This window comes from Balaenoptera musculus, chromosome 1 (genome assembly GCF_009873245.2).
Source record: "Balaenoptera musculus isolate JJ_BM4_2016_0621 chromosome 1, mBalMus1.pri.v3, whole genome shotgun sequence".
Lineage (NCBI taxonomy): Eukaryota > Metazoa > Chordata > Mammalia > Artiodactyla > Balaenopteridae > Balaenoptera > Balaenoptera musculus.
Window position 1 is genome coordinate 156,772,127 of NC_045785.1, and position 21,652 is coordinate 156,793,778.

Here is a 21,652-nt window from a genome sequence, read left to right on the forward strand (position 1 = left end):
CTGCGAGCCCAGGAACAGCCTTGCCGCTGCTGGAGAGGCAATTGGCCCTCGGGCGTGTACTGCTTCCCTATTTTTCCCCCAGTATTGTGTGTTCTTCTTTTAATGTTCTCTAAACTCTGAGAATTGACTCAGAACTTTTCAACTTATAATTACGCTCGTGAGTTCTCCCTGCCTCTGTGTCCACTTGAACTCTCCTCTCGCTGTCTGATCTGGGGATTAATGATGCTCCGGTCCTGCTCAGCACAGTGTCGCCTCCTGCCACCCTCCGCAGGGGTCCAGGCTCTGCACACCAGCCTCCAGTGCTGCCTGACAAAGGGTTTTCTGGGGAGGTTGCCCAGCTACTGCGGGGGGGGGGGCGGTGCGGAGGGGGGGAATGTCCTCTACCATCAGAATTTCCAGAAACCCCAAAAGATGGAAAATCTTTCATTTCTTGGTCAGTCAGCTGGGAGTTTTATGTGGTCCCAGGTGTTGAGCACACAAGAGATGTGTCCCTTCACTATTTTGGAACTCCTGTGAGACATGAAAAAAATTTATACTAATTCCATACTGGTGAACTCTCTGGAATCTGAGGTCACACATGCCATTTATTCAGCAGTTTGAGACCTTTAGGATTCTGTTCTCTAATACAAATGTAAATAAAAGTTTAAGAATTGAGACACTGATGGTGGCAGCACATTGGCAGTACTTCAGCTGTGGTCAAGTCCTCTGGCCATTCTTGTTCTGAGAGGCTGAGGCAGAAGAAGCCACGAGACCTCCCAGTGACAGCAGGTCTTTCTTTCGAGTTTGTTCTCTTCACCAAGCTTTTTGGACATTTCAGCTACGTTTTCGGGCAAACAGATCTTATTTTATTCTCATTTCAGGGCCATTGCACATATAATGCAATATCTTTAGCTGCTAGAAAAGTTAGGCCCGCCTCCTCAGTTGGACAGGTAACTAACTCTGAGGCTCTAGGTGTATCATAAATCGTGGTTAATGGAAGGTGAAATGAATAGTTGATCCAGTCAAAGAACTGACCAAATCATCAAACCAGTTTGAATGAAGTGGTCAGGTCAGTGGGGGTCGCTGGTCAGCGCCTGGTTTGTGCTGTGTGAGTGGCCACCTCCCTTCTCAGAGGCAGTGAGCCCAGCTACCCAGGTCCCAGACAATGGGATCAAGTAAGAAATGCAATATCCAGGTTAAAAATGAGTTGGCTGTGGTAAACTGTAGCAAGTGGGAGGCTATCCTGTCTACTACAACTTCTATCAAAGGTACTCTGAGCAAGGAAACTACATTCTAATTTATTTTGCTTTGTGATGATGCAGTCTTCCCTCCAAAGAGAAATGAAGCCTAGAGCTTCTGTGCTGCAGAAGGAGAAAAGGACACAGTGTCCTGACATCTGAATGTGTCTTCAGACTGTCATTATGTTTATGTACTTGTGGCTGAGGCAAATGATTTTTACTGTCTTAAGGTCATCAGAGAATAATTTGAAGATTGTTACCGACTTTTTTCTAAATAACTATTTTCTGCAGGGATAATAATGTTACCCAGAAATTTCAGATAAAGTGCTCTTTCATTCTTTGTGAATTCTTTGTATTTATATTGAAAAATTATTCCTATCTCATACACATAGGTTAAAAACACGTTCCTTTCTTTCTTTCTTTCTTTCTTTTTCAGAGCTCATTTCATACTGAACATGCTAAGTGTTAGGCTATTCTTACTTTGTCTTCTGAATTTAGGATCAAGGGCAGGGGGATTGTCTGTGGAAAGCATAATTTTGATTATCTACCAGTTGGAAGAAATTACCACTTCAATCCCTTTTACCATCCAAGTGTACATGGTCCCAAATTTGTCAGCATTAGAATTTCTTGAAACAATGCAATTAAACTGCAACATATTTCCTAACATTCTTAATTAAGACAGTAACTGAAAAATGTAGATTAACAGAAGTTACTGTTTTTATCAACATATTTTCTTTCTTTCCCTCCACCATCACATCCCCCCTCCCCCCACTCTTTTTTTGCTTTAAATGTCTGATGTCAGTTTTGTCCACATGTACATTATGCACATGGCACCAAAGAAACAAAGTGAAAAATTCTCTTTTAATTCTGAGCAGCTCGCCCAGCGCCACATGCACTGTCTGTTACATGTCGCTTCATATGAGGTTCATGCTGGGAGTTTCTTTTTAAAGGCAAAGTGTTTCTGAAGGAAAGAGTTCAGGTTGGGCAGATTGTGTTAGAAAAATCTCACTGTCTCCGAGTGGAATTAATATACTGATTATTCTGCGCAAGCTGAAACTGGCAGCATGTGCAAAGTTCAAGAGTGTCTGGGAATTGAAATATGGAGGAGAATTCCGGAGAGTGAGCAGAGACAAAGAATTGGAAGTAGGGTTTAGAAGTGTAACTAATGGTAACTTTGTAAGAAGGGAGAGGGAATTCAAGCATGAACAACTGTGTCATAAAGCAGTACTCAAGATATTTTTTATGGAATCAGGAAGTCCTGTTTTCTATGGCACATTTTAGGATTGATCATAAAAGTCAGTTTAGTTATTGGACGAGATTGGAGGGGGAAAATAAAGACATGTCATACCCAGCACCCTTTTAATTTTCATTTCTTTTGAGTTCTTGAGATATTCGCCAGTTTCAATTAAGTCACGTGAGAAGCTTAATCACTAACATAGATATTAAAACGGGTTGTAATATTTCTTCAGCCTCTCTATTAGCAAAATTTTTTTTCATGTTTAATTAAAATTGGAGTCCTCCATGATCAACAATGCTTAATTTTTTGTTGTTGTTCACAAATAAGGAATTAAAAGGTAAGAAAAGCAAACACCATCACGCAGCACTTTCCCATCACAAGGAAACCAAACTTTTTTCACACTGCTTCTCAGGGGAAAGAAATTGGGACGTGAGCTTGGAGTTAATGAAGCTTTCATCCATCTCCTTCCTTCAACTGCCATCTCAGCTTAATCCTCTCCTTCTGCCGCTGTCCAGAGGCCCTGCGAGCCCCCGCGGAGCCTCCGGAGCCAGATGCCGGGCACCAGCTCCCCCCGCCGCCCGCCCGCGGCCCGCCCGCTGGAGCCTGCGGCCCCCACCATCCCGGGGCCGGGCCGAGCCGAGCCGCGAGGAGGACGGCACGCGGGGCCGGGCGGGGCCCGCGGCGGCGGCGGCGGGAGCTGGAGCGCGAGGCCGCCCTGCCAGCCGCGGGCGCCCGAAGCGGGCCGAGCGCAGGTGTGGGCGCTAGAGGCGCACGTGGAGCCCCGCCGACGCTTCAACCCGCAGAGGCACAATCGCCCAGCGCTGGGTGGGGGCCGGGCTGGCGGCTCCCGGACGCGCAGTGGCCCGGGAGTGCTTTGCTTGGTGGGCTCTTGGGACAAGCGGGGCGCCGGAAAAGGCTCGTCCTGGGCGTGCACAGCTGCTCCTGACGCCGCCGTCTACGGAGTCTCACTAAAACTCTAAGATGAATCCTTTCACTGGCGGCATCTAGGATGGGGGGGGGGGGAACCTACCTTCTGTTTGGCAGTTGCTCTTTTCTAAAGCAGGAAATTATCTCTGGGGGTGACTTAGGTTACAGGGTCCTCCCGTGGCTCTGTGAGTCAGGGGCTGGGAAGATGTCAGCATCCTCCTGCCTGTACACCTCTTAGAAGGGTGGGGTGCAACCTAAGAGGAGTGGCGCTGCAGGGTAAGGCTGCCCTGACCACCACCCCTCATCCCCCAGCACACCGCCCCTGCTGCCTCATCCCCTATGGTAATTGGCTATCAGGGCAGTTGTTTCTACTGCCCTTAACCTTGCCTCTCCCATCACAACCACTAGGGAACGGCCATATACAGATTAAACGCTGGATGGATGATTTAGCACGTCCGGGGTTTTTTCTTCTTAAAATCTGGGCACTACTGCCTGTAGGGATTCCTAGTCTACACAGCGGGCGCTCACCAGGAGTGGGGGTCAGGACTGGGAACGGAGTCCTGTGCTGTGAGGGACTCCGGTACGACACTGAGCCCACTGCCAGGGGCCTGCAACGTGCTGCCTCTTGTCACCCAGAGCAGCCCCCCGAAGGCCTCGTTTTCCCCTTCTTGTCTGCCTTTCTTATTCAGAGCCCTGACCCTCTCTGAGACCAGCCCGTGGTGATACTCCCAACCCTCTGAGATGAATCCTGTCTCCCTTGCTATCTCAAGGACTGCATATTTTGTGCACATAGACGACTTCTGCTTGGAGCACCTAAAAGTTGATTGATGACAAAGAGATGGTGCTAGACATTTTTATTCCAAAGCAGTCTCAGTGTTCTCTTTGCCACCTTCCTCAAGGCCACAGTAGTTTCCTGGGCTACGTGGGGCGTTTTGTTTACTTGTGGTACTTTAAAAAAATAGAGTAAGGAGTGTTGGAAGCCTGGACTGGTTCTCTTGCCACTTCTTAAAATTCAGAATTTCGCAGCCCAAACGTTAAACAACTGATTTAGCTGCTTCCTTCTCCCCCATGATGGCACGTAAGTGGGCAGGATCGGACTTCTCTGCTGTTTGAGCCCGCTAGCAACCACATGAGCCCTCTGGCAGGCCTACTCACTCTGATCTGCCATGGACCCTTCTAGCTGGAAGAGTTATGCCATCATATTATCCCAACACTCATCACTGTGTGGAGGATCCCCTTTTACTAAATGATTTATTACTCTTAGCAGAATTCCTTTGGCTGCAGATTTTATTTCTGAGTCACTCTGTTCAGCTCAATTGGTTGCCTTCAGTTACCCTGGCAACCAGCAGATGGGGTTCTTTGACAAGGGTCAGCGGGGAGGCTGCCTCAGTATAGATGGAAGAGAAGCTAAATGAAAAAGCTTTCAGCATTGACAGTTCTATAGTGGATGACCAGGAGTAGTTATCAAATTACTTTTATTAAAACCTAATTAAATGTGTGCCAGTAAATGCGCCGTGGTGACTGAGTTTGGTTCCTTAGCTGCTGTGGGCTCACTCTCACTTCATCACACCTCTGTGACCAACTTTTTATAAGTATGAAATTATTTATTTCCAAATAACTAATTTTTGAAAAGAGAGTGCTCAGGCTTAGGTTTAGGCCGGGTGTGGCAGGAGAGGTGATGTGGGTTTTTCTCCTAGAACTTCTAAGTGGCCTGGATTCTACTCTGCAAAGATTATGATTTTCAGCAGTTTTCATTCCTCTGTCCTGTTTTTCTTTGCACACTGGGGCTGTGCTCACCATGACTCTGCTTTTGTTTTACAAAGAACTGCTTAAGGGTATCTGAGGCTTAAGGCAAATGGTCTCCTACGTCCTTCAGAGTCTAAGATTCTTGCCATGTCAGCTCCTGTCCCCACTGTTTTGTGGTGCGGATCCTTTATTCATGGCCAGCCCTCCAAGGGAATTACAAGCTCAGCCAGGTCAGATAGCACATGCTCTTTGAAGACTGCAAGGTAGCTACGCAGCAGATGTTCGTAAATGACCTGAGGGGAAACTGTGCCTCGTTTCCAGAGTCAGCTGTGTTTTAAGCAGTTGTTGGTCCAGCAGAGAGCCAGCGACCTTGTCAGGGACTCCAGGGTGCCACCGCCGGGGCCCTCCCTTGCCTCAGGCTCGCCCAGAGTCCTGTGGCGCCTGAGCCGCCGCCAGAGAGTTTTCCAAGCTGGTTTTGGAGCTTCTGGCCTCTGGTTCCTGCACCCTTCATGCCAACGCCAGTCTGTGGTTCCCAGACCAAGGAGTCCTCAAACTGGTCGGTGACAAGGTAAGAACAGAGATTGAAAGTGCTTAGAAACTTTTATAGCAATTAGGCAGTGCAACAGCATTTTTATTGTACTTCACAAAACTATCAGTCTGCAACAGAGTGGAAGTTAAAAAAGAACAATAATAAAACCCAAACCGGTGCTCTTCACGGAGCGAGGTAGAAAAGCACTGAGCTAGGGATTGCCTCCTTTTTCCCCAGCCTTTTTGGGGAAATGGGTCAGCCATTTCCCAGTACGTTGCCCAGTGTGTCACCTTTCTCAAGGTCCTTATTTTTTAGTATGGAATAGAAGTCACGGCCTTTTAAAAAAAGAATTTTGAAATGCTGCAGAGCACTAGATCTGGAGTCAAGAGACATGGGTTTCAGTCCTAGATTTACTCTAGACAGTCTGTGGGACCTTGGACAGATCACTTGTACTCTCTGGGGCCCAGATTCACCATAATGGGCAGGACTGAACGACCTCTAAGTTGCCTCTAACATGTCTAACAGGACCTGACCCTTTTGAAGAGAAGAGCAGGGGTCTTTTCCCCATTGCTGCCCTAAGCTGCCCCCTGCTGTACTCCACAGGCAGCCAAGGCTCATTGGAAATTTGAGAGAATGAAAAATTAAAGGGGCAGTACAGGAATGTAAATTGTCTTTACTGGAAATGTAAACTCTCCCTAGAATTGCAGGACCCTTAGAATGAATTCCTGCATTGAAATCATTATTGAAAAGGGTAGATTTGGGCAGAGGATATTTAAACAGCAAACCAGCTAGTGAAACTGCCTTAATTTTCTAAGTGAGGATAGCTGGCTAGAATGTGTTCCAGATTTCCGAGCACATGGCTTATTCTAGCTGATCTGTATGGCCACGTTAATGAGACGGAATTTCATAAAATGTGGCAGCAATTTTTAAGCATTGGAACAAAGTGTACAACTTTAATATGGCTTATTCACCAAATTAATTACCTAGAGCAGTAGTAATTAGGGTAATTGGGTTTTCAAAACTTCGACTTGGGCAACCTAGGTGTACTGTTATGACTAGATAGCTGGCAGTATTTGAGGATAGGAACACAGTAAAATTCTATAAAGTCATAGTATTGTAGAAGTTTGGAGTTCAAAGAGAACTTAGTCATCTTCTAGTTCAGGGGCTGGCAAACTTTTTTTTCTAAAGGGTCAAGTAATAAATGTTTTAGGCTCTGTGGCCATATGGTCTCTGTTGCAGCTCCCCAGCTCTGCTGTTAACTGTGCAAAAGCAGCCGTAGACAATACGCCAGTGCACGAGCATGGCTATGTTTCAATGAAAGTTTATTTAGGGGCACTGAAAGTTGAATGTCAGAGACTGTTCACATCAGAAAATACTGTTTTTCTTTTGATTTTTTTCCAATCATTTAAAAATGTAAAAAACATTCTTAACTTGCAGATTGTACAACAACAGACAGTGGACCAGGCTGGATTTGGCCTGTGGTGTGAAGTTTGCTGATCCACTTCTAGCTTATCCTGTCATTTCACATGTGAGGAAACTGAGATTCAAAGTGATCACACAATTTGCTTAAGTTTTTATGACTGACACCAAAACTTAGGAGTAGACTAGGATAGTTTTCATTTAGACAGTTGGCTGTTTTGATTATCAAAATTGGAGCCACGCAAAATACATTATTCTCCAGAAGAACTCATTTTGTATGTGATTGATACTGTGAATTATAGCATACCAGTGGTTCTTAAACTTGAGAATTCATCAGAATCACCCAGAGGGCTTATTAAAGCACATACTGCTTGGCTACACCCCCCCCCCAGGGTTTCTGATTCAGGAGGTCAGGAGGTATTCTTTGCTCAATTTTAGAAGTGGAGAACCTGAGATTGAGAGAGATCAAGCCTCTTGCCCAAGTAAAATAGGTAGTTTGTGATAGGATTTTGAACCCATGTCTCCTGTTTCCAAGTCCAGCACTCATTCATCTGTTCTAGGATTCTTTTAATTAAGTGACAGATTTCAATAGCATACTTAAAATTATTTGATTTATATGTTATGTTCTTTCGGGAGCAAGGTTATTAAATATTAAAACGTACTTACACTATAGATGAAGTTACAGGTATTATATTTGGTATAAATATTGTCCACTGGTAAGTGGTTTGCTCTTTCTGACACCATTTGTCTAGCACCTTGCTAAGTGCTGGAGATGGAAAGCTGAACAAGATCCCATTCCTGTCCTTAAACGTATTCATTGTTCAGTGGGGGAGGCAGACCAGCAATGACTGTAGTAAGTGTAGATGGGTGCTCTGGTGGGATGCGTGGGATAGAACAAGCTGTGGAGGGGTTTAGAAGGTTTAGGGGCTGATCTACAGAATCGATGTGGACAGAGAGGGAAGAGGCAAGGAAGACTCCGAGACAGGTGACTAGGGGCGGTCCCACCCACGTGAGAAGGGCACAGAAGGAGGAGCACGCCATCTGTGGCTGGTCAGTCCTGGCTTGTTAACCCCTTCTGGTTGTCTGAACTTGGGCAAATGACTAACTTCTCTGTGCCCGGCTTTTCTTATGCACAAAATGCAGATGATAAAAATACCTACTGTGTAGTATTGTTATGAGCATTAATTTAGTTACTGCCTACAATACTCCCTGGCCTTTAGTAAATGCTCAGTAAATATTAGAGTACTCTACTGGTAATAGTAGAGAACTGAGTGCACATTTTACAGTCACAGTATGTGCACCTTTGAAATTCACATGTTTGTTAGCTGAAAAGTGTTCTTCATTTACATGAGGAAGCCCCTCTTCCAGGGAAATTGTGGGTCTGAGCATTTTGGAAACACTTATCTGAGAAGGGGCTCTAGTCTGAAAACATTGCAGGACAAAAGACATTTTACCACGATCGCCACCAAAAACAATCAAGCAAACAAGAAAACCACCCACGGTAGTTTGTAGGGAGCTCCCAGGTTAAATGTTGAGTGAAACTAAAACCTCTGATCAAAAACCATATATGCATGAGGTTACTGGCCACCTCCGGGGTAAGTAGGGGGCTGGGCTGGAGAAAATACATAGGGAGGGGTCCCACAGCCCTGGCACCGGGTTCACAAGTGTTCATTTGATTATTATGCCTCATAACTTATTTAGACACTGCATATATTTTGTATGTATCACATACAACATACAAAAATTTAAATATATGTATTCACTTGCTTTCACAGTATTCATAGCAAATGAGTGTCTGAAGCATAGGACCAGAGCTGGCAGCTTGCACTGCTTCTGTTTTGCATAAGATATTTTTCCCAGCCCACTCAGCTCCATAAAGTTGTTTTGTATTTCACCACTTGCTCCATCTTATCTTAAAGTCGTGCATATTTAAAAAAAAAAAAAATGTTGGTTGTGATTGTGCATGCGGGGTGTGGCAGAGAGCATCTCTGTTGGACCAATAGAGATGTGCCTGGGCCCAGCCCACATTCTAGTCTCCTTTAGTTGTATCTGCAACCTGGGCTTTGGAAACCTGGGCCTGCTTGTTCCCATTGTAACTGCTGCCCCTGCCCGCCTGTAATTCCCAGGGAGCCTTTGCACAGGTGAGCCCTTGCTATGCAGCAGCGCTTCTCTGAGGGGCCCCAATCTGCCCAGTGGTGGCAGGTCCTTAAGGAAATGAGCACTGATCGGGATGGTGACCCCAGCCTGGGTGCAGAGTAGCCTGGAAGTGTCCTTTCTGTGACCGCTGTGCCCTGTGAGGACTGGGGAGCACCGGGGCTTCGCAGGAAGGGATGGCCTCCTGCCCCTGAGGGGCCCGGCCTAGCCACAGCTCCCCTGGGCGCCGGGACAGCACGGTGCAGACAGTGAGCGTGTCCTGGGGGTCTCTGGGAGAGGATGGAACACCTGCCCGTTCCGGAGATGAGGTACAGGCCTTGGGAAAGGAGCATCCCAATTAGGGATTGAAGTCTGAAAGCTGATGATTCCACTCTCTTTCCTGCTGTGCAGCACCTCTGTGTGCTTGGCAGGCTGTCGGCTGGGCTCCTCCTTGCAGGAGGGGCTGCTGTCTGAAAGGCCCCTCCGCAGGGCCCTGGGGGCAGCCCCGCTCTCTCCTTTAGTTACTTCACGCCTTGTTCAGGAAGAGGCTCAAAACAAAGGGCCCAAACAGAACAAGAAATTGCTTCCTCTCAGAAGGACATTTATGCTGAGACCTGAACATTGAAAACCAGTAGCTTCCAGCCCTGTGAGTTAGGAGGAGTCACGTTCCAGGCAGAGGGGGCCGCCAGCTTGTGGATGGAAGGAGCCAAAGGGTGTCTGGGGCCCACTGACCCAGGATTTGCAGGGCTCGGAGAAGGGGGTGAGATCATCGGGAGGGCAGGTCGGGATGCCAGTGTCCACCTGAGAAGGCACCCCTTCAGGAGACACTGCCCCTGGCCCGCTCCCTCATCCTTCAGAGCAACTCCTGTCTCGTGGCCTCTGCCTGGGGCAGAATAAGGAGGCTGCTGAGCCGGAGGCCTCTCAGGCTCAGGCTCACCTCGCCTGCTTCCCTCTGCCTCTGCGAGAAGGGCCTGCCTGCTGCCCAGGCGCCTCCTGCCTCTGGAAGCCCAGCTCTGAGGATTTCTCTTCCCTCCTCCAGGGCGCCCTGCCCAGAGGCTCAAGCCTCTCCGTCCTCAGCACACCCTCCTGCCGCCTTGCGCTCAGACAAGCCGCTCTCTAGGATGGTCTCCCCTCTCCCGCCTCTGTGGTCAGCTTCTGCCACAGTTCCCTGCTGAAGGGCAGGCGGACACTCACAAGCTGCCCTGCTCCTCCTGCAAGCCTCTCTCCTCTCCCGGCCTGCATCCTCCCTCCCGTCATCCAGCCGTGTCTTCTGGCTCCGTGCCCCCCGCCAGCCTTGACAGGCGGCTCCTCCCCAAGGCCTGGGCCTGGCCATGTTCATTCTCGCTGCAGCAGAGGTTTGGGCCAGTAGGTGGTGGGGGCCTGGGTATCTGTAATATTAACAAACTTGAAAATCTCTGCCAGGCTTCCCTGGCACGTTCACGGCCTTACCTCTCGGCAGGTTTGCGCGGCACAGCTGGAGATCCAGCCAGACGCTTCTAGGCCCCAAGCTGAATAACTGCTGGGGGGGGGGGGGTGAGTGGGCGTCTCATAGGTACCTCACCCTGACCCCAGGCCTGTCTCTCCTCCCATCCTCTCTTGGTAAATGGCAATGCCGTTGTCTGAAGGACAACATCCATTGTTAGTTCGGCTCAAATCGTTACTGGGTCCAGCATCACCTCCCTCCAAGCAGCCCACAGCCTCTGATCAAGCCACACTGCACAGCTCAAAGTTTCCAGACACCATTGCCTTTACAGTACCACCTCCCATGTGGGAAGGCCCTGCCCTGGCCCCTGCCAGACCAATACCCGTTCGTCTTTTCACATCCCAAATTTCCAGCCGAGTGACCTTGGACTAGTCATATATCCTGTCTACGCCTCAGTTTCCTCATCCTTAAAGTGCGGATAACAACAGTTCCGGCTTCATGGAATTGTCATGAGCACTAAAACATTAATAAATGATAAGCACTTAGCACATAGTGAGCACTTAGTAGATGATAGTGATCCATTTCCTAAGTAGGCACAAGCCTTCCTGGTCCTGGCACTTACCGTATCGACCCTGTGGTTTAATGCCTTGGTGGTACCCTCGGTGCAGCACCCTTTTTGTCTCCTTAATTGGCTGGGAACCCCCTAAGGGAAGGGATCTTTTGTAATTCTTGACATCATGAGAACTGTTTACCAAGAGTTGGTTGGTTTGCTGAGGTAACTAACTCAGTGAATTAACCAACTGTTAACCATGGTTAAGAACACCTGTACTCGGCCTAGCTTTGCCTCCACACTGTACCACTTATTCCTTGTGTGACTTTGTGCAAGTTAATTGAACCTGTCGGTTTCAGTTTTCTCATCTGTAAAATGGGATGATAATCCTAGCCATACGTCTTAGGATTGTAGTGAGTTTTAATGGAGGAATAAGCTCAGAGGCTCAGTAAATGTTAGCTCTTGTCAGTGGTGGCAGCTGCAGCTATGGTTGGCTGAAGACTTGAACTTAGAAGCACAACAAAAATGAGAGCAGTAACCACCACGGAAAATAAAAGACAGCGTATGTGTCAATAGGACACCCCAAGAAATCTCTTTTAGCTGATGGTAATAAAGCATTCATGAATAGCGTAGGCTGGGTTGTACAGTGTTTGGGGAAGACTGTTACAAAAAATAACTTTTTAATTAAAAAAAAATCTGTTTTCCTAATATTCAAAATAGGCCTTGAGAGAGCTGCCACTGAAATATATTTCCATAACAAAGTCCGTTTTATGTAAAACCTGGGTTGTAGTTTGTTTGCTTTTTTTTTTTAACAAATGTGAGTTTGGGTTTGTTGTTGTGTTTCTGAGCTTGTGATTGACTTTATTGCTGCAATCAAGTGACACAATAGAGTCTGACTCTGAAAAAGAAGGGAGCATATTTTTTAAAGGGAGAAAAAACACTCCTTAGAGGAACTGCTTGGAGTTCAAGTTGAATCGGAGGGAAGCCATCCTTGGCTCTTCAGCTGTGAAGCTAGTGAGACTTCAGCCTCCTGGAGGGAAGGCAGGACTTTCCCAAGGGTCTTACTCCTTATATCAGTGGTGCTTCTGCAGGAAAACCCTGGTTCGCTGCTGATGTGGGGCTCACACCCGGGGACTTAATTGATCTGGTCTGGGCGGGGCCTGGGCTCCTGGGAATCTGCTGCAGGGTTCCAAGGCCCACATTTTGCAGAACACCACCAGCTGAGCCTCATCTAGGTTCTGAGGGCTCCACGGGAGGAGGGTCTAGGCAGGAAGTGACCCCACTTCTGGCGGTGAGCGGTGCGGCCAGCCCATGGCCGGCTGTTTGTGCTGGGAGAACAGGCTTTGGCTCAGCCCAGAGCCCTGAATCCGGCAGCCACTCTTTTCAGGGGCCCAAAAACACACACTAAACCCTTCAGTCAGCAGGGATGTTATCTCACTGATCCATCCGCAGGGCACGGGACCACGTGGAGGATGACCACTCCTGGCGCCTTCTTGACTTTAAGCCGTGATGGTGTCACCTACTTATCACATGTTTCTGTTTCATTTGTTTCAAGCAAACTTGAAGTCAGTGGGCTGCTACCTCAGTAGCTCTTAGCCTGTGGCTCTCTCTACACCCAAGACTTGACTGGAGGGGGAAAGCCACCTCCACCTGATGGTCTAGAGAGCTCAGCTGCTAATGAGGGTGTTTTTGCCTGTCTGGTTTAAACAGCAAAGCATTAGACTGTTTGCTTCTCAAGGAAAAAGTCTGTTCTCAACACCTCTGTGTCTTCAGAGGTACCCACTCCAGTGCTGGACAGCAGTCGCTGCTCAGGTGAGCGGGTCAGCCTGGGCAGAATGCCCCCCTGCCCCTAGCTGGCTGGCCTGGCTTCTCTGCTCCCTGGGATGTCATTGCTTCTCCCAGCCTCTCTGCGCTGAGGATTCGGTGGAGGAAAACTTCAGTTTGGTCTGATACCAGTGGGGTGGTTTTGAGACTGTGCTCTCAGGAAAAATTGCTCCACATAACAGCATGATGGATGGCAGTGGGGGCAGATTGGGCTTCCCAAAGCTACAATGCCAAGGCTTCACCAGAGGAAACTTTTTTTTTTCTCTCCTCCAATATCAGAAGGAGGGCAATGGGGGCAAGGCGGCGGGGTGGGGTGGGTGGGTGGGAGGGTAGGTAATGTAATTTATACAGTACGGAAGCAGGAAAGTGCTCCCACTTGGATGGAAGAGCCTTGCTGTTGGTTGGGTTCTGCCCCAGCCTGATCCAGGGAATCGGGAGCCTGGGCAGGGCCAGACTGCAACCCAGGCTCAGGGCGAGGGAGACCCTGAACCTGGTCTCAAGTAGCTACAAACACAGGAAATAAGACTGTCCTTGGCAGGAATAAAGACGCAGACGTAGAGAATGGACTTGAGGACACGGGGAGGGGGAAGGGGAAGCTGGGACGAAGTGAGAGAGTGGCATGGACATATAATATACAGTACCTAATGTAAAATAGATAGCTGGTGGGAAGCAGCCGTATAGCACAGGGAGATCAGCTCGGTGCTTTGTGTCCACCTAGAGGAGTAAGATAGGGAGGGTGGGAGGGAGATGCAAGAGGGAGGAGATATGAGGATATATCTATATGTATAGCTGATTCACTTTGTTATACAGCAGAAACTAACACACCATTGTAAAGCAATTAAACTCCAATAAAGATGTTAAAAAAAAAAAATTGGCAGAAGACCTAAATAGACGTTTCTCCAAAGAAGACATACAGATGGCCAAGAGGCACATGAAAAGCTGCTCAACATCACTAATTATTAGAGAAATGCAAATCAAAATTACAATGAGGTATCACCTCACACCAGTTAGAATGGGCATCATTAGAAAATCCACAAACAACAAATGCTGGAGAGAGTGTGGAGAAAAGGGAACCCTCTTGCACGGTTGGTGGGAATGTAAATGGATACAGCCACTATGGAGAACAGTATGGAGGTTCCTTAAAAAACTAAAAATAGAATTACCATATGACCCAGCAACCCCACTACTGGGCATATACCCTGAGAACACCGTAATTCAAAAGTAGACATGCACTGCAGTGTTCATTGCAGCGCTATTTACAATAGCCAGGACATGGAAGCAACCTAAATGCCCATCGACTGACAAATGGATAGAGAAGAAGTGGTACATATATACAATGGAATATTACTCAGCCATAAAAAGGAACAAAATTGGGTCATTTGTAGTGAGGTGGATGGACCTAGAGTCTGTCATATGGAGTGAAGTAAGTCAGAATGTGGAAAACAAATATCGCATAATAACGCATATATGTGGAATCTAGAAAAATGCTACAGATGAACTGGTTTGCAAGGCAGAAATAGGGATACAGATGTAGAGAGCAAACATATGGAGACCAAGGGGGGAAAACAGGGCTGGGGAGGTGGTGGTGGGATGAATTGGGAGATTGCGATTGACATGTATACACTAATAGGTATAAAATAGAAAACTAATAAGAACCTGCTGTATAAAAAAAAAAAAAAAAGACTGTCTTTGGTCCTTGCTCTCTCCAGAAACAGCAGGGGCAGTGGGCGGGGCATAGACCTATGGGCGTGGTCAGAGCGGGCTCCTACCTGGGGAGCATGCGCAGCGCCTGCTAGACCCCTGCCTCAGGTATTTCCAGTTCCCGCCTCTCACCCTTGCAATGTGGGACACCTCGAAGGAGCGGTAGTAGAAAACCAGGTGTGACTGAAAACCCGGAGCACAGAGTGTTTGGCGGAGAGGATAGGGCTGCAGACTGGGGTGCAGTAAGTGTGCCTTCTGGGGCAGCTTGAACAACCTCCTGCAAAACCCACTGGAGCTCGAGAAGGGGGTGGGGCAGGCGGTAGGTGCCATCTGGGAAATGGGGAGGGTTGCCCCTGGCGGAGGAACCTGAGGAGAGCGTGAGTAAAGTACTAGACCACTGTTAGGTTTCCCAGGGTGCAGTTTTAGTTTTACCTGTCTCCAGGTGCTGCATCATTTTAGTAAACAAGTCTGCCCACCCCTACCTAAGTCCCGAATGTCTGTCCTTGCAGATGTTTAGTTGTGCTCAGAGCCCGCCGGAAACGGGGCCGCAGGAGAGCTCGAACTGAGGGCAGGCTGAGCCCAGGGTCTGCAGAGCCATCTTCGCAGTTTCTGACTCAATGCAGGACACGTAGCCTGAAGTTTGAAAGGCATCTTGAGCTTTTAAAATCCTTTTCCTGTGAAAATACAACTTAATTTCACTGTTGGTGCTTTTTGAGGACTGTGAGGAAGGGCATATGACATACCCAACTTCTTTCCGGAACAGTTCTGGGTAGTTGTTCAAGTCTAAATTTAATCCAAGGCCTACATTTCCATGGGAGAGTGTGCTACTGGTTGTAGGAAGCCGTCTGTGGACAAATGAGGATAATAGTGAATTAGCAAGTCTGGAGAGGAGAGCCCATCAGCAGAATGACAAATTTAGGATCTTTAAAGACATCTGGTCAGCGATGCCGGAGCTCGTGATTGACTGAGTGATTAATAATGGAAAACCCTTAGTTCAGTGTTTCCGCCTTCCCTCGCCCACTTCCCCAGCCGGGACCGGCTGTCTGCTCCAGCCTGCCAGAGACGTTTCCAGCTGAACAATGGAGGCATTTAGGCCCCTCATCTTTGACCTCTGGGAGTTTAAGGTTTGAGTTTTTCTTCAGTTTTATCTGTGTGCTCCCTCACTGACAGGTCACCGAAAAGACTCCCATTTGCCTTTCGTATCTGACACACTTCCATTCACCTTAAGGAGTACGTCCAAGGGCCTCACTTCGGGGTCACCCTGACCTCCAGCTCGTAGTTCAGTGTCAGGGGCTTCCCTCCGACACACAGAGCGCTGGAACGCAGGGAAAGGGCTGAAGTCTCTGCTCCCCAGCTCTCTGAGGCCTACTGCCCCCAGTTTTCAGAACCCATCCCTAATTCTGCGGTGGATTTTTCTCCAGGCTAAAGCAACTAGACAAGCACAGCCAGGCCACAGCCCAGCAGCTGGTGCAGCTCCTCAGCAAGCAGAACCAGCTTCTGCTGGAGAGACAGCCCGTCTGAAGAGGTGGGACGTCTGAGATCCCAGGTACTGTGCAGGGCGCCTCGCCCACCAGAGAATGCACCGGGGTACACGTGGTCTCTTCCTTGTTCCTTTTACAGAGCTGCGTCTTACCAGGCTAAAATCCCCGGGGGGTCACATTGGTTAGCGAATAAGCTGGGAGGGAGATCTTGAAGACTGTGCTGGGCACAGTGGAGGACGCAGAAGTGCGGGCCCTGGACCTGCCCGCTTTAGCGAGCTTAAGTTCGTACAGGAGGACAGACCCACAGTGAAGCACCAAGCCACACGGAGTGCCGAGCAGCAGCGTGTAGGCACCACCGCTGAGGAGCGCAGGAGGCGGGAGAGTGGGGCGGGCTGCCGTGGTCAGGAGGCTTTCTGGAGGAGGTCGGCTTTGAACTGCCCCTGGGGGATGCGTAGGTTTGAATTGGTGGAGGAAAGAGGCGCTCCCAATCAGGGGAGTGCCTGTGAATGGAACGTAGGAGTCTCGCTTTAAATCAGCTGGCTGATAATGGAGCTAGGGTTTGGAGTGCTTGCGGAGGGTGTGGCAGTGTTCCATAGATAACATGCATTAACTCTCATTACTCTTGAACAAGCCTGCAAGATTGATTATCCCCATCTCACAGATGGGGAAGCTGAGGCTCAAACAAGCGCATACAGCTAGCAAGTAGGGACACTGAAAATGGAGCCTAAGTCTCACTCCTTAACAGACTTTGCCTGATCAGGTTAGGTCTGGGGCCACCAGCAGGGATAATGGGGGAAAGAGTGTCCAGGTGAGTTTGGTGTAGGGAATGAAACCTTTTTTTTCCCCTAAATTGCTTCTCTTCCTGTCAGAGAGGCTGGGCTTTTTACCCCATCAAGCAGTTTGTTAGGATAATGAGGTGGTCCATGGGCTGGCCGAGGCCTCAGCCTCTAATTAGGATTGCTCCCAGGTGCTCCATGAGTGCCTGGGGGACGCCGTGCAAGAAGTGCTTGGAATGATTAATGGGAAAAATGCATCAGGAAATGAAAATGATGAGAAATTGTCTCATTCTTTTTTCAAAGTGACCATGTGCCCAAACAGATATCGAGGAGCCACTATCCTCTGAGTGATTTTTCCCACTCAGCCCACCAAACCCCTCTGCAAAAGCCCTCATTTGTTCCACAAATAGTAAATGAGCATCCCCAGGAGCCAGTCATTGAGCTCAGCCGGGGGACGGAGACACACCTGCACTGTCCCCTCCCAGGGCCTCTGAGGCTGCTCGCAGGGAAGGGTGGTGCACAAGCCACACGCCCTACAGTCACACAGGTATCTGGTATGCTTGTATAAGCATCATATAACATATAAATAAAGGAACATGGGTTCCAGGGCTTCTCACACACACCAAGATGGCATCTCTGGGAGCAGGGCCCAGGAATCTGCATTTTAACGAGCTGTTTGGATAATTCAGTGAAGACAGTAGGGTTTGAGAGCCTCTGAAAGTGTTGGGAGGCAGAAAGAACAGAGAATGATTCCAGAATGCATCGTCATCCCTAGGCCCTGAACAAGTCATTGAAGTCTCTTCTAAGCCTCAGTTTCCACATCTGCATAGTGGGTACCATACCAGCCTAACTCAAAGGGACATTGGAAGTGTTAAATGAGGGCAGCTGCGAGGTGCATGGCAGGTTGTCTTGCATATATATTACAGGCCAAAGAAATATCAGGATTTTTCTTTTCCTCTCTCCTCCCCAAACTGGGGAAGGTCCTGGGAGAAGCACAGGTTGGGCAGAGATCCTGTGGGACCAACAGCCATGGAACGATGTTCACTGCTCTCACCCGGCTCCTCCAGTGTGTGCAGCCACCTCATCCTGTACCTGTGCGGCCAGACCTCGACCAGCACTCAGCTGTCTGGGCAGGTCCTTGAGGGGGGCCCTGGGTGGTGCCAGCCAAAGGTTGGGGCCATCGGGTCTCCAAGACAGCTGGAGGGACTCACAGCACCAGTGGAGCTCCTGGCCTCCAAGAGCTGAGAACGACTTCAGAACTTGGGTTGTGGAGAGTCTTCTATACAAGCTCTGAGCATGTGGCGGTTTCTTCTCCATTCTGGACCAGATCATTATCCTGTGGGGTTTGCCTTTTAACTCCCCATCTGCCTACCTGACAGCCCGCTTAGATCTTAACATGGATCATCAATGCTTAGAAACCTCTTCCAGGGCTTTAAAAACCTGATAATTGCCAAATGGATTGCAACATTTTTGTAAAATGCATTTAAAAAAAACCCTAAAACCTCAAAATTCTTCAGAAAAATGAGCAGGTCTTTTTTCCCTTGCCTGAAGCAACAGAAATGATTTGACCAGCCTATGCTATCTGAGACTGGCCCATCTGGCTCATCTCTAAAGGGATCTTTCAGATTCAGATATTGCATTTGGAATTATTTTAATGTGAACATGACAAAAGAAGCTTGGTAGAGAAAATGTTGGCTTTCAGTAGCAAATACTAGCATTCAAAGAGGAGGCAGGAACCCAGGCAAGCTCTCTACTCTCTAAACCAAAGGCCCACTCTTTGCGCCCAAGTGCGACGTTAGATCTGTTTCTGCCGTGGAATAAACTTGAACTCTGAGTTTAGTTTCCACGGAGCCCTTGAGGCTGCCATTTGACCCCGGCAGGTATTTGGAGGGTGCTGCCTCCCGAGGGTTCCAGAGTGACCGGCCACATCCACTCCACACCCACCCTTCTCCTGGAGAGAGTCCTCTGGCTTGTCTCTGCTTTCGGGATGGTTTAGCTAAAGGCTTCCATTTTCCCAGCCTGGATGAATTAAGCATAATAATTTTGCACGTCGAACTCTAAAAATCTCTATCCACTGGATTCTCAAAAGAGAATGGATATTTTCTGGCCTGGGCAGCTGCTCTGAAGCTGAGTCACATCCCTCCAATTTGCTCCTGTGCCTGAGCCCTGGGCCCTGAAGCAGATGACAAGCTCGGGTTGGCCAGTGGCCTCTGACAGGAAACATCTAGCCTGTTTAGGAGGCTTTATTATTCTAAATTGTTTCTGCTTAACTTCTGAAACATGCACAACAACATGCCTGGCTGGGGGCGCTGCTCAACGTCCTAACTGCCCCTGTGACATTCTTTGGCCATGAGAATTCCCGTCTCCCCTGAAACGCTGCTGGCGAGAGTCGGGCTGGCCTTGTGGCCGACCCAGTGGACGTGGCTCAGCTTGCTGATCGCCAAGTTCAAGGCTGCTCTTCTGACTTGTTCTTAGTTTAGGACTGATTAAAAACACTGGCTTTATGAATCTCCCGCTTCACTCCTGGGGAAAACACTTCTGGGAGACAGCTTTTGAAACATCATGAATTGCTATGTTAGTTCTTGTAGCGAAATAGAGACATGAAAACACTAACCCAGTCTTACTCCAAACATGATTCTCCTCTGTTCTCTTCAGGGACAGGAGTGGAGGACTGGGCCGTGGGAGTGATGGTGGTTGTTGGGGGGTGGGGACTAGAGGGGTGGTGTCCAGGATGCAGAACCTGGGCCCCAGGGGAGTCTTGGTAAGGCCTGACAGCTGGGAGCGGGGTCAGAGGTCTGTGACCCAGCGCCTGGGGCTCTTAACATCTGGCCAGGATGGGTGGCGGCAGCTGGTGAGGAACTTAGAGTCTTTTCTCGGGGAGGATGGAATCCGAGAGACGGGAAAGAATGGAAATTATCTGTCCACTTAGAGGACTGTCGTTTACATCAAGATTATTTTACTTGTATATTTATTTGGTGATGGATAAGGTTTCAGCTGATTTGCATTTTCTGATAGCCTCTGTCCCAACAGGCTGTTTGATTCCGTCCTCGGTGTTCAGTCTGGGGAGGGATGCCTTTTTAGTCCCTTCAGATGCATCACTTTTACAGTTTAGAAAACAGCATCTGAAACCGACTTATTGGTGATTAATCAGTTGGCCCTATGACTTTTGAGCATTTTTGGCAGTGAATTTTCTTTCTAATTTGATTTAAACTTGTGCATGGATCCAGCAGACATATGTGATTATGTTCAAAATCATGGAGATTACCTCGTTCCACCAAAGGATTCATGAAGAAAGCTGAAAACACGCACAAGAAACAAAGACACAGATGATGACGAAGGGAGGAAAGGCCCGTTTGTGACCTGAAGGAAAGGGAGGGGGAGGCTTCAGAACTGTGAGCTCCAGTGAGGGCCGCGCAGCTCCTGCGGGCGCCTGCAGACTGAGCTGTAGGGTCGCCCAGCTGGGACTTGGAGGTGACCACAGAGTCTGTGGTGGTCCTTCCTGGAGCCCTGAGGGCTTCACCCAGTTACGTCGGCGCTCCCACGAAGCTAGCTACCTGCAAGACAGATGGTGCTTGAATAGAACAGCAGATACACTGAATAAAATAAATTTAAAAGCCTCCTCCTGAACCAAGATTTTTTGGAAAGAATTCTAAATAGATGAAAACAAACAATTTGATTTCAACCAAATTGTTGTTTTTTTGTTTTTATCCTGATTTTCACCCGAATTGTCAGTCTCAAAAATAAACACTGATACATTCCCAGAAAATATTTTTCAAATAAAAACTGACTCTGTTAAAGTTTGCCCTGATTCTTTCAAAACTGTGTACAAGACACTGTCAACCGAAGTGACTTGCATATTTTTTTAAATAAACTTGAACATATGCAGCGAAAATGTCATTAACTCCCTGCTGCCTGAGGGTTGTTAAAGAATGACGTAAGACCCCTGGCGCGGCATTTCTAACCTGGGGTCTGGCGACCCTCAGAGAAGCTTCCTCAAACTCAAATAGCATAGTTTAACTTTTTTTCTTTTTGTAACTAAAGGCCCTGTGTGCAATTGATATTGAAAAGTGCGTTCAGCTTCATTTAAGCCAGACTCGCTCTTCGTTAACAGTTAGTTCACTTTGTCCAAGAGTGAATAATTTCAGAATAAGACTCATGGAAGAAAAATAAATTGAATTTTACATTGCTTCAGATACATTTGCTCCACTTATTGCTTCCCGAGTCAGACATTACATTTTGCAATATAAATTCACAATCAAGATTTTAAAGGGAGCTAAATATTTTAATCCAATTAGACAAGTGAACAAAACACTGAATATTACATGTAGTGTAGATAAGTGGCTCTTGCCTTTAAAAGACTGTAACTCCGTCACATTACAACCCCACATGTCAGTGTTGTCTTTATTTTTAACGCTTTCAAACACGAGGCAGCCAGAGGCTCCACTCTCTGCTGTTGGTGACACTGTCTGTCCTTTGGGAATTCTTAAAATCTATTTACCATGGAAACATGGTGCGTATAAAGCACAGACCCCTGCCCATGTGCAGGGGAAGTGCTCGCGACTCATGAGATTCAAGAAAGCTGGAAGACGACACGCTGGGGATCCCGAGGGTTGTGGAAGGAGCCCCCGTGCCGGCGTGTGCCCTGGGGAGAAGCTGGCACAGCAGTGCCGCCCCTGGGCGTGCGTGGCC

General features: G+C 48.1%; 1 protein-coding gene across 6 annotated transcripts in view; it reads left to right on the forward strand.

The window, feature by feature from the left end:
- Nucleotides 1-21,652, forward strand: part of SDCCAG8 (SHH signaling and ciliogenesis regulator SDCCAG8) — a 268,342-nt gene that overhangs the window by 240,145 nt on the left and 6,545 nt on the right. For 4 of the 6 annotated variants that reach the window (XM_036863052.1, XM_036863043.1, XM_036863008.1 and 1 more), the window contains one exon: nt 16,128-16,252. The exons of 1 other annotated variant lie outside the window; for it this stretch is intronic. In XM_036863052.1, coding sequence (XP_036718947.1) covers nt 16,128-16,227 — 100 coding nt within the window. In that variant the 3' untranslated portion in view covers nt 16,228-16,252. Of the gene's footprint in view, nt 1-16,127; nt 16,253-17,943; nt 19,952-21,652 lie in introns of those variants that run through there. One more of the 6 variants, XM_036863016.1, reaches the window with a different exon arrangement.